Raw genomic sequence first — 15,412 nt, 5'->3', positions numbered from 1 at the left:
CAGTGATGTGGATCTGCTAGGAAAGACACGATGTTCTGAGATGAAGAGTGTTTTCTGCTCCTCACCGTTAGACTGCTGTTGGTTTTCGTTAAAACTTTATAATGAAGTGAATTTGATTTCTTTATACTGTGACACACTGATCATCACCAGCACTGACTTCACTCAGAGTTCACATCAATCTGCTGTTGGGTTTTATATTAACATTTTCAATGACAGTTTTGTAGATTTGTACTGTTTAAAAATAAATACATTCCTATTTATTGTCCATGTGTTTATCTGAAATTAAGAGTGTATTTTGGTTCTTTGTCACTGTTTCACTTTCCCTCACGCACAGCCAATATGGCGGCTGAGTTACCTGACAGATTAGCATCAGCTTTATTTATACTAATTAAGTTAAACACAATTTGATTGTTTATGAAGATGACTAGCTGCTTTGTGTCTTGATTTCTGAGTCTCTGAGTCAGTGTGTAGCTGTTTTTGCTGGATCAGGTAGCTAACTGGTTGTTGTTTTTTCCTTCTACCTGTATTCATATGAACACGAAATGTAGTTGATGTAGTAGAATTGTATTTTAGGAATATAATAATTGTTGTGGTTAATTGGGCAAATTCAGTTTTACAAAGAATTTGGGTGTTTATCGTTATTTCATAAAGTTAATGTCCAACTGAGTTGTGTTAAGCCTTAAAATGGTGTTAATGGTTTAAGTTTCGATCCTTCAGGCAGGTTAAAAAGAAAAAGTCAGCAGTTTGTTTGTAACACAGCAGAGGGCGCTGAAAATACAGAAACTTTATTCTCTCTCTCTCTCTCTCTCTCTCTCTCTCTCTCTCTCTCTCTCTCTCTCTCTCTCTTTGTATGCCATCACACAAGCCCTTTATTTCCAGTTTCCCCACACTATAAATAAACTATAAATACCCTTTTACCCCTTGTAATAGGGTATTACAGTTGCAAGACAAGATGACCAACTCAATTGTTAAATATTTTAAGGAACACGATCCAAGCTTCAGTTTAATTGATAATTGATGTTTAATTGATGTTATATGGATGGATGAAGAATATATCATGTGTGAGAGTGTGGAGGTCAGTGATACTCAGTTGAAAATACTGTGACCAGGTGACCGATGCAGTAACTGGGACAGCTGAGCGTTATGTAAGACGTTTTCCTGTTTTTCTTGCTGTGCTGGAATGAAAGTGCTGCAGCAGGAAGTTTACATTTGATTAAGCTTTAAGTGATGATACGGTTGTTCCGTGTCGCTGATATGAGCAGGACTGATTCGTTAACAAAGCTCCTTTACATTCAGATACCAGCTTTAGACATAGATTTGTTGTCAGGTCTCATTTTCTCTTTATAACAAAAGTATACAAAGAAACGACGCCCCCTGGTGGTCCAGCAGCAGAGCTCATTGCTGGGACCTGGGTTCAGTTCTTGGGTGGGAGCAAGTTCAGCCACCGAGGAGTTAACTCTTGGTCCCGGTCCAAGCCCGGATAAAATGGGGTTGTGTCAGGAAGGACATCCGATGTAAAACCTGTGCCAAATCAAATACACAGGGAGGATGAGCCGCTGTGTGAACTGGACAGAGAGAGCCGAAAGAACGACAACAACAACATAAAGAAATGAACACTCCTGAAACCAAACAGGAAGTTAAAACAGAATAAATAAAACTCAATCAAATATAGTAGTACAGGGTAAATATATACATTTGTATACGTATATAGACAACATATATCCTTATTTATAATCTACTGCACCTCCTGTACATATTGCCCCTGTAGCTTAAAGCCCAAAAATTATGGCCCATGACTTCATCGTTTGTTGTAAATATGCCATATTCATGCACTTCTTTTTAGACGCTAACTGCATTTCATGGGCTCTATATGTGTACTTTACACAGTGACAATAAAGTTGAATCTAATCTAATCTGAGTAAATCAGTACAGTGTGATCTACTTGTCCTGGTGATATCAGTGAAAACTGACTTAGAAAACACTTCTGGTCTGGTGATGATGAGAGTTTGAGAGATACAGTACGTGACCTTGTGAATGATCGTTCCTCTTTTTCACAAATGTTTTCCAAGAAGAAGGAAGAGGTGACGTGACATAAATGCTAAAAATACTTTAACGGCTATATAAACAATAACCACTTGTGTGGCATTCTGTCCAACCTGATGAACTGGTTCAGTGTGGTGATGGGGAAAAAACCCAGACACATGCAGAGACAGAGAGAGAGAGAGAGAGACAGAGAGAGAGAGAGAGAGAGAGAGAGAGAGAGAGAGAGAGAGTGAGTGAGAGAGAGAGAGAGAGAGAGAGAGAGAGAGTGTAATAAACACTTTATATTCCAACCTTCAACAAAACTCCTGCAAGGCTTTGTGTAATGAGAATCGGCTCAATGGCTTCTAGAAGTTGTTTTTCTGTTAAACTGGTTTCCCAGTACCCTGTTGTTCCAGTCCTTCAGCAGAATGGAAATGGGCGTATGAGATGTTTTCAGTTTCATTATAAAGAAGTGAATGATGTTCTGGCTGTGTGTGATATAAAGTGAGGCAGCACTCTGTTGGCTTTCAGTGTGTTGTTCACATGTGTTTTTCCTTCTGTTGGAGAACCTGACACTGAATTTTACTGGCTGAAGATCAAATTTGAGCTGCTTTTTAGATGAACCAGCACCGGAGCATGGGCAAGGTGGATGCGGAGGCCGAGCTGAGAGTGCATAGGGTCGGACGCTTTCGGGCCAATTTTCATGTGGGTGCCCATGCACTGCTGGTCTACTTTCATATGAGCTTCATATTAACCTCCACTGTGGAGTGGAACATGACACTCAATCATCAACATGAACACAACAACAACAGGAGCAAACTCCATTTTCTGGCCTCTGGGTAAAAGAGTTCAACTCCACGAAGAGCTGTATTTATGGGTAGATGATTATTAAGAGAAGCAGCTTTCATCATTATATCTTTTAGTATTTCACTCCATCGACTCTCTCTTCAACTTTAAGAAGAAGCCCAGGTTGTGAGGATGAAGCGCAGAGCCACAGTGGGATGCTGCCACCACCATGATTCAGGCATCCCACATAGTGCTTTAAAACATGTCTGGTGAAACATCTCTCTTCTAGGCAAAAACCCTCATCTTCACTAGATCATGTCGTGCCACGCCTCCTGTCCAGTCCTCAGGTCCACCCTCACTCCAGACCTCAGTCTGCCCTCTTCACTGTTTCTTTCTCAGTTCAGGGTGGTCTTGGTCTCCACTTCCACTACCTCACTATTGATCCTCATCTTGAAATTTCTTAGTGTTTGTGTAAGAGGGGGCGTGGTTTGTGACATGGAGGGCGGAGCCAGTGAAGGTGAGTGGTAAGGATTAAACACCTGTGGGAAACTTTGTGATTTAGTGAATGGTGACAGAGCTCTGTGTGTGTGTGTGTGTGTGTGTGTGTGTGTGTGTGTGTTTCAATAAAATCTTTTTTTAGGAAAAAAAATTTAAAGCTTTTATTTTTAAAGCTGGAGTTCATTATCTTTATACTATTTATGACAAAATGCATTACTTTAATGATTCGTAGTTATTCATTAGTTATAAATGAATTATAAATGTTTATAATGTGTAAAAATGCCATTAAAACTACATCTGAATTTACAACACTTATAGCGCAAATAAGCAAATCAACATTTACTGTCCAAAATAAATAATACTTTAAATAACATATTATATAGACACTACCGGAAGGCTACGTCATTTCCTGCCACTTTCCGCGCTAGGTTTTCGAGAGGGGTAAAATGGGTATAGTTCCCCTACCCATTTTCAGGCATGTCCCGCCTTCTCTGTATTTCAATTAGTCAAATGCACACGCCATTTCTACAATGTGCAAGAATAGCCAATCAGAGTGCAGGAGGCGGGAAACTTTCAGCCAATCGCAGTGCAGGGATGCCTCAATTTATTAGAATATAGGCGGGAAAAGAAGCGAGCTGTAAGAAAGAGAGGCGCAGAGAGACAACAGCAATGGCGGACGAGAAACCCAAGGTGAGGTGATTAAAAAAAACACGACATCGCGCGTGTGAATTTATTTAGGGTTATTATTAAACACTCACACCTTTGCAACACGTCTCTCATTTAAGGTCATTAACACAAAAACACAAAGATATAATTATAATTTTACAAATGCTATATTGCTAAGTGGCTAACTAGCTAACGGGCCGGTTAGCATCCATGCTAGCGTTTGTAGCCAGATCCAATATAAATATGGTTTATTTTAGCAAACTCTTTTAAACATACCACTGTTAAAGTTTTTACTTATTTTTAGGAACTTTATAAAGTTATACGGCGTACGTGTTTTTATGTATTTAATAGAGCGGATATATAATTTTATAGGTGAAGTGGTGTGAATGGATTAGCATGTCATTTATAGAATTTATAACGGAGTAATACTTCAGTGGTCTCGCGCACGCTCTCGTGTGTCAAATGGGCGATTAATCTTTATTTCGAGACAGTTTTGCGCAAAATGTTATTTAGTAAAACGTGTGCAGTGCAGTATATTTCAGAATCTTGTGAAAATGCAAAAGAGCTCCCTGTAATAAAGTTTATTTATTAATAATTGGATTAAACTGTGTGTATTGTGTTGCCTACTTCTTGTGTTTATTGTGTATGTATTGTGCACGTGCTTCATGTTCTTGTTTTTATTTTGTGTATATTGTATAGCATAGTCATCATATTTTGTCTGTATTGATCTGTTGAGCTGTTTAATGTGATTTTATTTAGAGCATTTCTTTGACTTAGGGTTGTCTTTAGGTCTTTAAATCAATTTTTATCTTTATTTGTCGTAAAGTTTATAAAGTTGTTCTGTGTTGAAATGTTGAGATTCTCCAGTGTCTTTACCGTCAGAATCACACGTGACCTCATTCTTCATCCGTCTCTCTCACCGTACCCCTCTTTAGGAAGGCGTGAAGACTGAAAATAACGAACACATCAACCTGAAAGTAGCGGGGCAGGACGGCTCGGTGGTCCAGTTCAAAATCAAGAGGCACACGCCGCTCAGCAAACTGATGAAGGCCTACTGTGAACGACAGGTCAGCAAAAAAAACCCACACCTCATCAGCATCTCTGTGATCCTCTTCCTCAGGAGTAAATTGGAGAGCAGTGTGAAGGTGGATGTCTTAGACGGTTTTACAGGCAGAGTAACGCGACCATCCTATAATCCTCTCCACACAGGGGCGTGTGCTGTAGCACAGATTCTACATCTACTCTGTATCTAACACAAAGAGCTGGTTATGCATAATGTTCTTTAAAAAAGTGCATCTTCCCAAAGTCTGTCATGATCATCGCACCTGTGTGAGGTCACATGACTTTGCATACACCGGTAAGATGAATATGGGGGGGGTCCAGAAAGGATTGTGGGTGGAGCTTCCTGTTATTCAGCTTGACAGAAAAGTTTTCATGGCGATGTAAAATCTGTAATGTTTTATGCAGGGACTCACGATGAGGCAGATCCGCTTCCGGTTTGACGGACAGCCCATTAACGAGACGGACACGCCTGCTCAGGTACGAACATCATCATTCATCCACGATGTTCCACGATGTTAACTAACTGCTGAAGAATCACACCACACTGTGGTTCGAAAATGATAAACAGCAAGTTACTGCTGTGGATGAGGATGCTTGAGAAAGTGTCGTTTTATTACAGGGTAAAGGAGCGGAGCTTTAAAGTGGTAGTGATCATCGGTATTATAGACGAGGCCAGTTTTACTGATCTGACTCTTTGCTTGCTTTTTGCAGTTGGAAATGGAGGACGAGGACACGATCGATGTGTTTCAGCAGCAGACAGGAGGTGTGATGTAAAGCAGCATTGAGTTCAATCCCTCCATCCTTCCCTCCATCATTCCCTCCATCGATCTCACAAGCTTATGTTTGAACCATCACAGAAAAACCACGGACTGAATCATGGCTGCTCAGATCCTCACAGACAGTGTTTAATTTCTCTCTCTCTCTTTCTCTCTCTCTCTCTCTCTCTCTCTTCATCTCTTTAAGGCTGTTATATGGAACATTTTTCACCCTGTGTTCTGGCCCATGTGGACCTTTTGACCAAAAACCAAGAAACCCTAGAACCATGCTGATCAGGGTGTACGTTTATTTTTGTTTTTTCTTTTTCTGTTGTTGTTGTTGCTGTTGGTTTGTTGTTGTTGTTGTTTTCCATTATGAGTGACAGTCACAGCTGAACTTTAGTTTTTGTTTTATTCACTTTACAGCTTTTATATCTTTTATAATTGTAGTAATTCTCTTTTTTGTACCCTCTTGGTTTTATTCAGCCACATTTACAATGTGCTGTGTTCAGAAAGTAGATTTTTTTTGTGTCCAAATAAAACCGTTGTATAAAATTAACTATTGCCTGAGGTTTGAGTCCTGCACATCAGGTGGGGGTGTGTGGGTGTGTGAGAGTTCGTTCTTGTCCGTTATAAAAAAAAAAAAATACTGTAATATTGTGGGGTACTCCACAGTGCTGTTGAATTCTGGATCCTGATTGGTCAGAAGAGCTCGCTTTTCTGTGACTTATTCAATTGACATTTTTTAGAGTTGATATTGTAAAAGATTTACATGACAAAATGTCCCCATGATAATGATGTAACATATCCTGCACTATAGGTCAGAGTTCTGCAAGCGTTCTGGCCCTAAAATCCTCCATCAAGTGTCCACTACATAGTGCTTAGGCTACTATGAATAAGATTTGGAAATTATTAGGGAATAAAGAGCTGGTCTGGCCATAATAGTGCACTACACAGATTGTATGATACCTTATGTACCCTACATAGTGCACTTACTAAAGGATATGTGGCTCTCAATGCAAAATGGAGTGCTTGTGTTGTAGTAGGGGCCATTAACTGGATGCAGGGATCTAGTGGACCTGACTTGATCATAATAGTGCATTATACAGGATGCATAATATATTATGTAACCCTATTCATCACAGTAGGACGTAGTGCACTATGTGAGTACAAACCAGTCTGCACTATACTGCAAAAAGTATTGGGATGTCCAAATTCCAAATCATTGAATTCAGGGGTTGGGCTCGGCCCCTTAGTTCCAGTGAAAGGAACTCTTAATGCTTCAACATACCAAGACATTTTGGACAATTTCATGCTCTTTGTGGGAACAGTTTGGGGATGACCCCTTCCTGTTCCAACATGACTGCACACCAGTGACCAAAGCAAGGTCCATAAAGACATGGATGAGCGAGTTTTGGGATGAATTAGAGTGGAGACTGTGAGACAGACCTTCTTGTCCAGCATCAGTGCCTGACCTCACAAATACGCTTCTAGAGGAATGGTCAAAAATTCCCATAAACACACTCCTAAACCTTGTGGAAAGCCTTCCCAGAAGAGTTGAAGCTGTTATAGCTGCAAAGGGCGGGACAACTCCATATTACATTCATGTGCATGGAAAGGCAAACGTCCCAGTTTTGACCTGGCTCTCAGTCTCCGCTCTAATTCATCCCAAAGGTGTTCTATGGGGTTGAGGTCAGGACTCTGTGCAGGCCAGTCCAGTTCCTCCACACCAAACTCACTCATCCATGTCTTTATGGACCTTGCTTTGGTCACTGGTGTGCAGTCATGTTGGAACAGGAAGGGGTCATCCCCAAACTGTTCCCACAAAGAGCATGAAATTGTCCAAAATGTCTTGGTATGTTGAAGCATTAAGAGTTCCTTTCACTGGAACTAAGGGGCGGAGCCCAACCCCTGAAAAACAACACCTGAACTCAATGATCTGGAGGGGTGTCCCAATACTTTTGGCTATATAGCATATCTCACCTAGGTATAAAATTAGGAAGTAGGGATCTAGTGGATATCCAGTAGACAAAATAAGGTCCAGGGGTAATTATATGGAATATAGAGTTGATTTGGTCAGAATAGTGCACTACACCGGTTGCACGAGACATGTACCCTGTGTAGTAAGGATGCTCTCAGCGGAAAAATGTAAACATTTCTACGCCGTTTAGTGAGTGTTTTTTAAATAAGTAAAAGGGATTTGATTCGTCAGCTGGATGTATAGCGCACTATGTAGCGTGGAGAAGCCATTTTATTTGCCCTAAGTAGTGCACGTGTATAGGGACCGAGACCAGCCATTTCTAAATGTCCCTAGTTTACCTCAGACCTAGCGGCTTCCTTCTTCCTCTGTCAACGGCTGTCATGACGCGAGCCGCGTCTGGTTTCAGCCAATCAGAGCCATGATGTGAACCGTCTCGACCAATCAGCGCTCTTGAAACGGATGATAAGGCGTCTCCGCAGTCAGAATGGAGCGGTTTGGACCTCAGACGCCTGTAGTGTATTTTTTGTGAGATGCTGATGTCGGTTTTTAATCGATAAAATGAGACTGTAAGGGTGATCGTGAGTTAGCGAGCTCGCTGGATAGTTCTAGTGATTTCTAGTTTTGTCATTAGGGTGTGATTTTGTGCTAAAAGTCGTGCGGGATTTAAAAAGGATAAGAGAAAAGAAAAATGACGACCACTACCACGTTTCAAGGCATGGACCCGGATGCCAAAAGCAGCTCCAGGTAAAAATAATGCAAATAATATTGATTTAATAATAAAAAGAATAAATAAATGAGATGATTTTGTCCATGCATGGTGCAGAGCTTATAATCCACGCCCATTTCGTTTTATTTGTATTAATTAGTCCGCTTTTGCAGGTGCAGCTCATTAAGTCATTAAGTCAGGGATCTGCAGTGATTTCCATTGTTCCTGAAGCCCAGAGCCGTGTAGACTAGAACCCTGACTAGAACCCTCTTCACTCCTAAACCTGGCTCTGAAATCAGCTTTTTCTACCTGCTTGGCTTTCTGCTGGTGTTACTCTAGCTTCTCCATTGTTTCCTGAGACACTGCTGCATAGCTTTCACTCTCCTCCATCCATCATGCTCCTCTTTTCTAAGCTTCAGGTTTAAGTGTCTTTATCTCCTGCTTTTAAATTCTGGAACGTTATCTCCTGTCTGGGTGAAGGAGCTCGGAGGAACGGCGTCTCTGCACAGGATGTGGTTTGTGTATTTGGTTCTGTCCTGACTGGGTGGGGTTCCGCCTTTGTCTACATGATGTTCTTCTGCAAACCTGAATTTTGGCTGGATTTACTTGTGATCTGCCGCAGTGTTTGCAGATGGATGTGTGTGTGTGTGTGTGTGTGTGTGTGTGTGTGTTTTACAGCTTTATAATGGTTTATTCACTCACAGGTGATCAGACATCAAACCTGGATCTGCATTAACCCCTGCTCGCTCGCTCTCTTGCGCACACTCTCTCACACACACACACACTCACACACAATTCAGTGATTTTGATTTTTTAAAATTATTTTTAAATCCTTATTCAGGTGGGAATAGTTTTCCATGTAGAGGAATGGTAATGTGAGTGTTCCTGGACTATTGCTTGATTTTAGTCTCGTCCGTGTCTGTATCCATGATGTCGGTCATTTTTATACGACCTGTCCAGACACAGTGATTGTAAAGGTAAGCTGAGCAGTAGAAATAACTCCAGGTAATATTTATCCCTCCTGAGTGGACATGCTACTGAAGACCGGTGGCGGTCGGTCCATCTGGTCATCGTCCCCAAAAATGAAAGATTAAAAACACAGAGCAACAAAATCTAGACGAGGTAATAAAGGGGACAGTTCATGACATTAATGATGTCTTAGCACTGGCATGTGTCACAATCATATCCTGGTCATGTGACATGCTAATAATCAAACAGCCATGCCCCCTATATCAAGCACTTATCTTTAATAATGCTCAGAACAATTAGTGTGTTAATGAGGTGTAGATGTAGTACACTACATGACTTTTTAAGTACACCATGAAGTGAGACATGCCCATGACCTGAGATGAAGCTTTCCCTGTGCGAATCATTCAGAATGACTTCAGAAAACTAATCCTGTCCAGATAGGTCACCTCTGATCTTTAGACCATGTTCAACAAGCAGTCTGTACACAGGAGCATGTTCTTTAGGTTCCTAAAGAGGAATCGGTCCTCGGATCAGGACACGACCCGCTGCTGACTTTCCGGCTGCTTTTGAAATGATTTGTTATGAAGTTTTACTTTGATACCCAGTTTTCTTTGTCTGCCCCCTTTTTTATTTATTTATTTATTTATTTATTTATTTATTTAAACTTCACTTTGAAACACCCTAAGCACACACACACACACACGCCCTGTTTATTCTATGGTGACACACCCATTAGCCATAGAAAGAGCTAAAGAGTTCTACCATAAAGGTTCATGGTGCTGGTTCATGACACATGATGGAAATAAATAATTAATTAGTGCTGTTCTGCTGGTGATGAAGTGGTAATTTACCCCTGTGTGTTCTAGCCCCTGTGCTGTGTGAGTAGATCAAGTTGTTTCTTGTCTTTCACATGTGGATGTTAGTTAAAATGAAGTAACTTTCTATCTTTTAAAAATGGCGCATGTCTCCAGTAAAATGCGAGCATAGCGGTGACGCATGTTTCTCCATGAGCAGGAAGCCAAGCCATGATGAAGCAGTGAGTCATGCTGATAGATCAGAATCTGTGCTCCTCAACTATATAACCACTTCCAAGAAAGAGTTGTTTAATGTCTAATAAAAATAAGTATTTTTTACACGGAAGAAGAAGGAAGTGTGATGTAGTAGATTGGACTGAAAATGGAGATACGGCTAGCATGGCTGCGCCTGGCCACGCCCACACCACAAAGTGAAAGTAGCGGCGGTGTTAAAGCCGTGGTGTCACTGCAGTCATCTTCCTGTGTGCTGATCAGCTCAGGAGCTGCTCTGACTTGCATGTTCCTCAGTGCTTAGAGTTCTTTAAGGTTAATGAAAGCTTGAAGGTTCCTACATGGTTTCTTCGAATACTGTGGAAACTTCCGCACATTAACTGGTTCTTTGTCCTCATAAATGTTTGGTCCAGTTAGTCTGATGATCTGGCTTCACTTCCAACTGGGACGAATCTGTACAAACTCTCATTAACCCCCTGAGAGTCCTCACAGCAGGAAAAAGTCTGAAACCAGAGATGCTCTTCAGAAATGAAGATGCTAAATGTGTCATTACTGCTCATGAGGTTCTCCTTGATGGCTAGGACGTTGTTTAATCGTTCTCATTGAATAATAACCGCTTCAGTTCTGGATTTTCATATGAAACATTCTTTTGTAGGATTCTGCAACCCATAGGGTTCCACAAGAGGAGCAACTGAACTGGGTAGCTGTTAATGATCTGTCTGACTGTGTGTGTGTTCGTTCCAGGGTTCTCCGTCCACCAGGTGGAGGCTCCAACATTAGCTTTGGTGGTGAAGAGGAGAAACCTGCTGCTCGCAAAAACAAAATGGCTTCCAGCATTTTCGCAGAACCTGAGGATCCACATGCTCATCGAAGGAACAACCCCCCAGGTGAGTCCAGGAGGATGGGCTTATACAGGAATGCCTCAAGGGTTCTCTCTGTAATGGGGAAGTCTTTGTGGTTGGATTTTCTGTATAAAAGCTTTCTGTTCTCAAAGAGAGAACCTGAGGAACCCATCATTTGCCCAGTGCCAGATATTTGGAGAAAATTATAGAACCAGCTTCTGAAAGCCAGGTGTTCCAGATGTTTGGGGACAGTAGGTGGGAGATAAATGATCTGCACAGGGGAGAACCCCCGGTCCTTGTGTTCGAGTGTAAACCTGAGGAACCTGATGTGGACCACAATCATCTGACTAATCAGGACAGCTGTATACGGGGGGGCGTGGCTTTGTATGATTTGAATCTTGAAGTTCTTTTGGATTGGTTGATGCTTTTGGTGCGTTAACGGTTTTATCTTCCTGGAAATGTTCTCCAAGGAACATCATCTGCTGTAAACTTCTGTAGAATCTCTCAAAGTTGAAGGAATGTTCTGAAATGGACTTTTCATTAATTTTTTTTCTCCAACAGGGTTAAATTTTCTCTTTAAATAAAAATAAGGTACTGGTTAAACTGTAAGGATTGTTTACGAGGAACCAGTAAAAATAGTTCTATTCAGAGCGCCTGTGCTTCCTTGTTTGTGTTCCTCTCCTCACTTCCTCTTCACGTTTCCTCTCTCGTCTTTCTACTTTTTTTTCATGTCAGTCTGCCCCATTCTGTCTCTCTTTCCGTCTGTCTTTCTGTTTTTCTTTCCATCAACCGTCTGTCTGTCCCGCCCGTCTGTCTGTCTGCCCGGTGAGGCAGTAGGAGTGCAGTGTGTTTGAGTAGAGCAGGAAGTGTGAAATCTTGCTCTTGTTTTCAGAAATAAGTCACAAAGTCCATGCTAATGATCTTTTAACTTGGGGATGTCCAATCTTATCCAGAAAGGGCTGGTGTGGGTGCAGGAGCTACACCTGATTCCAACTGGCTAATCAACTGATCTTGGCTTTCAGTAGACTCAGATGTGGCCTTCTGCTCGGTTGGAATGAAAACCTGCACCCACACTGGCCCTTTGCGGATAAGATTGGACATCCCTGTCTTAATGCAACAAGTCCATCAGTAGAACCCTCAGAACCGAGTGGAGTGTGTGATGATTGTAGTTTGAGTCTGCTGTGGAATCATGGAGGTTCCTCACAGCCACTTGGACCAACAGAACCTAATGGATGGTCTTTATGAAAGAATTCCTTCAGTCTGTCTTTTTCACTGCGTTGATCTTCACTTTTCACGCACACACCAGCTTCATCTACCTGTTCAGGTGATGTCATGATCCTCCTGGAGCTCTGTCTTCAGCTGGATCTGCTCTGTTCTGATGGGTTCTCCTCACCTCTCTTCTGATTGGCTCTCCTGTGTTCTCCCTGCAGGTGGGAAACCCACAGGTGTGTTATGTGGAGAACCTTCAGCACCACTCAGGAGGTGTGTCCAACAACCTGTCAATCAAACTGGTGACACACAGGATGAACCTTCATCAGTGGTGGTAAGACCTCACACACACACACACACACACACCCCTCAGTGATTGTCTTCTCCTAACTTCACCTTCATCTTACTTTCTCCACAGAACGGAGACGACGGAAAGATTGACGGTGAGTGGAGAGAAGAGCCGTCCACCTTCCATCATGTCTTCATCTGTCTCTGCTTTATTCTCATTTTCTCTTCCTTCCATGTTCTTTTCCTCCTCTGTAACCTGCTGTTAATCCCCCCCCACCCCCCGCTTTCATTTTTTTCAGTTCAGTTTATTTCTATAGCGTTTTTCACAATGCAGATTCTCAGCACCTTTACAGGAGCTTTTCTCTCTCCTTTTTCCTCACTCACTTTAATGTCCTTTTTTTTTTATATCAAATTTTCCTTTTCTTTTCATTTTTGTTCATTTTTGGTCACTTTTTCTCCTTCCATCTTTTCTCACACTTTTTTTTCCCCCCTCTTTGTCCCTTTCTGCTTCTCATTTCATTTCCTTTTTACTGTCCTCATTTTCCTCTTAAAAAAAATCGATCTTGTTTTTTTCCCCCCTTTTTTGTCTTCTCTTTCTTGTCGTTTGTTTTTGTCCTTTTTCTTGTCTCTTTCCTTCATTTTCTGTTTCTCCTTTTTGTCTAGTCACCCTTTGTCTGTCTGTCTTTATTCCTCCATCTTTTTTTTTTTTTTTTTTTATGCTTGTCCATTTTTGGTCTGTCCTGCACTTTTCTCCAGTACTGAATTCCCTCCATCATTGTTTATTGTATCTGGATGATGTCTGGTCATGATGGACCTCTGTCCTGCAGTCATGTAGTAGCTCTAGATGACCTAAAGGTGGCGGTGGTGGTGTGTGTGGGGGGGGGGGGGCTGTGGGAAATGTGCTGGCAGTTATCTCTGGAATGTTTCTCTTTCCATTTCCATCTTGCGCTCGCTCGCGCTCTCCGTGAGAGAGAGAGAGAGTGCGACGGACCCCCCCCCCACCTTACATTCTCTCACACTCTCACTCTGGTTCTTGAGTTCTCATCTGTTCTCGGACCCAGATGTTTGTTCAGCAGAGGCAGCAGTAGTGTGACCCTGTATACAGTTTGCTCCCACTATCCCAGGTGTTTGTGTTCAACACTGCTTCATCTCCATGGTATGAGGAAGCAGAGGAATCCTGACTGTGAGGGAAGAGGTCTAGTGATGAGATCGTGAAAATCTACATGGGATTTTTCTGGGGGAATTTTACTGCCACGTGTCATCTTGAGGATGTTTTAGCGATGAACACTGATCATTACAGGATAACGTGACCATCGCCCACACTCCCTGCCTCCGCTCCCCGCCCCCGGTCCCTGTCTCTGGGGTGTTGGAGTTGGAGAGATGACCCTCTCTGAAATTACTGCAGCTGGGGTTTTTTTATTTTATTCCAGATTCCTGAAAGTTTTATTTCTAAATTCTGCTGCACTTAAGAGTTAATTTTGAAATGGGGCTGTGTGAAGTGTGTACACACACAGAGGGACAGGAGCAGCTGAATGAGAGGGAGATGAAGACTAATGGAGAGGGGGTTAAGAGAGGGTGGTTGTCTGTAATTGCTCTCCTGATGACTTGTTGGTATTTTGCTGTGCTCAGATGCAGTGGTGGAAGCAGCTGAAGAAGTGGAGGTGACTCAGATGGAGAAGTCTGGACCAAGTGGCTCCTCGGAGAAACCGTCAGGACGCAGAAACCCACCTGGAGGAAAATCCTCCCTCATCCTGGGCTGAGACATGCACCCCTTCTCACACTCTCTCTCTCTCTCTCTCTCTCTCACTCTCTCTGTCTCTCTGTCTCTCTGTCTGTCTCTCTCTCTCTCTCTCTCTCTCTCTCTCTCTCTCTCTCTCTCTCTCTCTCTCTCTCTCTCTCTCTCTCTCTCTCTCTCTCTCTCTCTCTCTTTCCCTCTTTCCCTCTCCCTCTCCTTCCCTCTCCTCCTGCTGCACCACGTCATATCCAGAGCCACGTTTACAAGCATTCAGTCTGCAGTACCCAAGCTGTGTGTGTGTTGTGAGATGCGATGTGAAGTAAATCCAGGCCTTGGTCCTGTTTGCTCTCTGTACTTTTCCCTCTTGTTATGTAAGTCATGAGTCTGTTCCACTTCCTGTCTCAGTCCTCCCGGAGTGTGTGTGTTTTGGACTGTGTTCAGTCCTGTACACCACTCCATCTCACTCGCATTTAATTTCAACGATTACATTTCCCCGAAAAGCTGCAGGCTCCTGTCTCGTCTGACTCATTCCTGGGTTTATACGGATTTAAAATGTTTGTGTGCATTTCTACGTATAATAAAATATTGCTATGAAAGTGTGTGGGGAAATAATTTGACTGTTCTTGGCCCTTTTCCTAAACTGAACAATGTCTTATTTTTATGTGACTTGAATGAACTTTTACTTGTATGAAAGTAATTTGTAAGTAATGTTAATTTATACAGCTTGTGCATTATTAACTCTTCACATGGACCTTATATCCGATCTGCAGATCAGTTCAGACATCTGTAGAGATGTTCTGTTCATTCACATACAGATAAATCTAATCAGGTGGAGCTTTGGCATGCAGGTGAGGATGAGGTGAAAGGA

The 15,412-nt window shown here is 42.1% G+C and overlaps 3 protein-coding genes across 3 annotated transcripts in view; all 3 read left to right on the top strand.

The window, feature by feature from the left end:
* mif4gda (MIF4G domain containing a) overlaps positions 1-265 on the top strand; it is a 3,957-nt gene extending 3,692 nt beyond the window's left edge. Inside the window, exon 6 of the mRNA XM_058402180.1 lies at positions 1-265. This exon is cut by the window's left edge and continues 419 nt beyond it. The gene's annotated coding sequence lies outside the window, so the exon portion shown is untranslated.
* A 3,581-nt stretch (positions 266-3,846) lies between these two features.
* sumo2a (small ubiquitin like modifier 2a) lies at positions 3,847-6,348 on the top strand. Its single transcript, XM_058402032.1, has 4 exons — positions 3,847-3,996; positions 4,908-5,039; positions 5,440-5,511; positions 5,746-6,348. The coding sequence occupies exons 1-4, from the start codon at positions 3,976-3,978 to the stop codon at positions 5,806-5,808; spliced, it is 288 nt and encodes a 95-aa protein (XP_058258015.1). The 5' UTR covers positions 3,847-3,975; the 3' UTR covers positions 5,809-6,348.
* A 1,893-nt stretch (positions 6,349-8,241) lies between these two features.
* Positions 8,242-15,140, top strand: jpt1a (Jupiter microtubule associated homolog 1a). The gene is made up of 5 exons (XM_058402536.1): positions 8,242-8,514; positions 11,215-11,357; positions 12,743-12,855; positions 12,940-12,964; positions 14,439-15,140. Exons 1-5 carry the CDS (start codon positions 8,459-8,461, stop codon positions 14,567-14,569), a joined length of 468 nt encoding a protein of 155 aa, XP_058258519.1. The 5' UTR covers positions 8,242-8,458; the 3' UTR covers positions 14,570-15,140.
* The last annotated feature ends 272 nt before the right edge of the window (positions 15,141-15,412 follow it).

Source organism: Hemibagrus wyckioides, linkage group LG11, assembly GCF_019097595.1.
Source record: "Hemibagrus wyckioides isolate EC202008001 linkage group LG11, SWU_Hwy_1.0, whole genome shotgun sequence".
Lineage (NCBI taxonomy): Eukaryota > Metazoa > Chordata > Actinopteri > Siluriformes > Bagridae > Hemibagrus > Hemibagrus wyckioides.
This window is presented reverse-complemented; position numbering and strand designations above follow the sequence as displayed.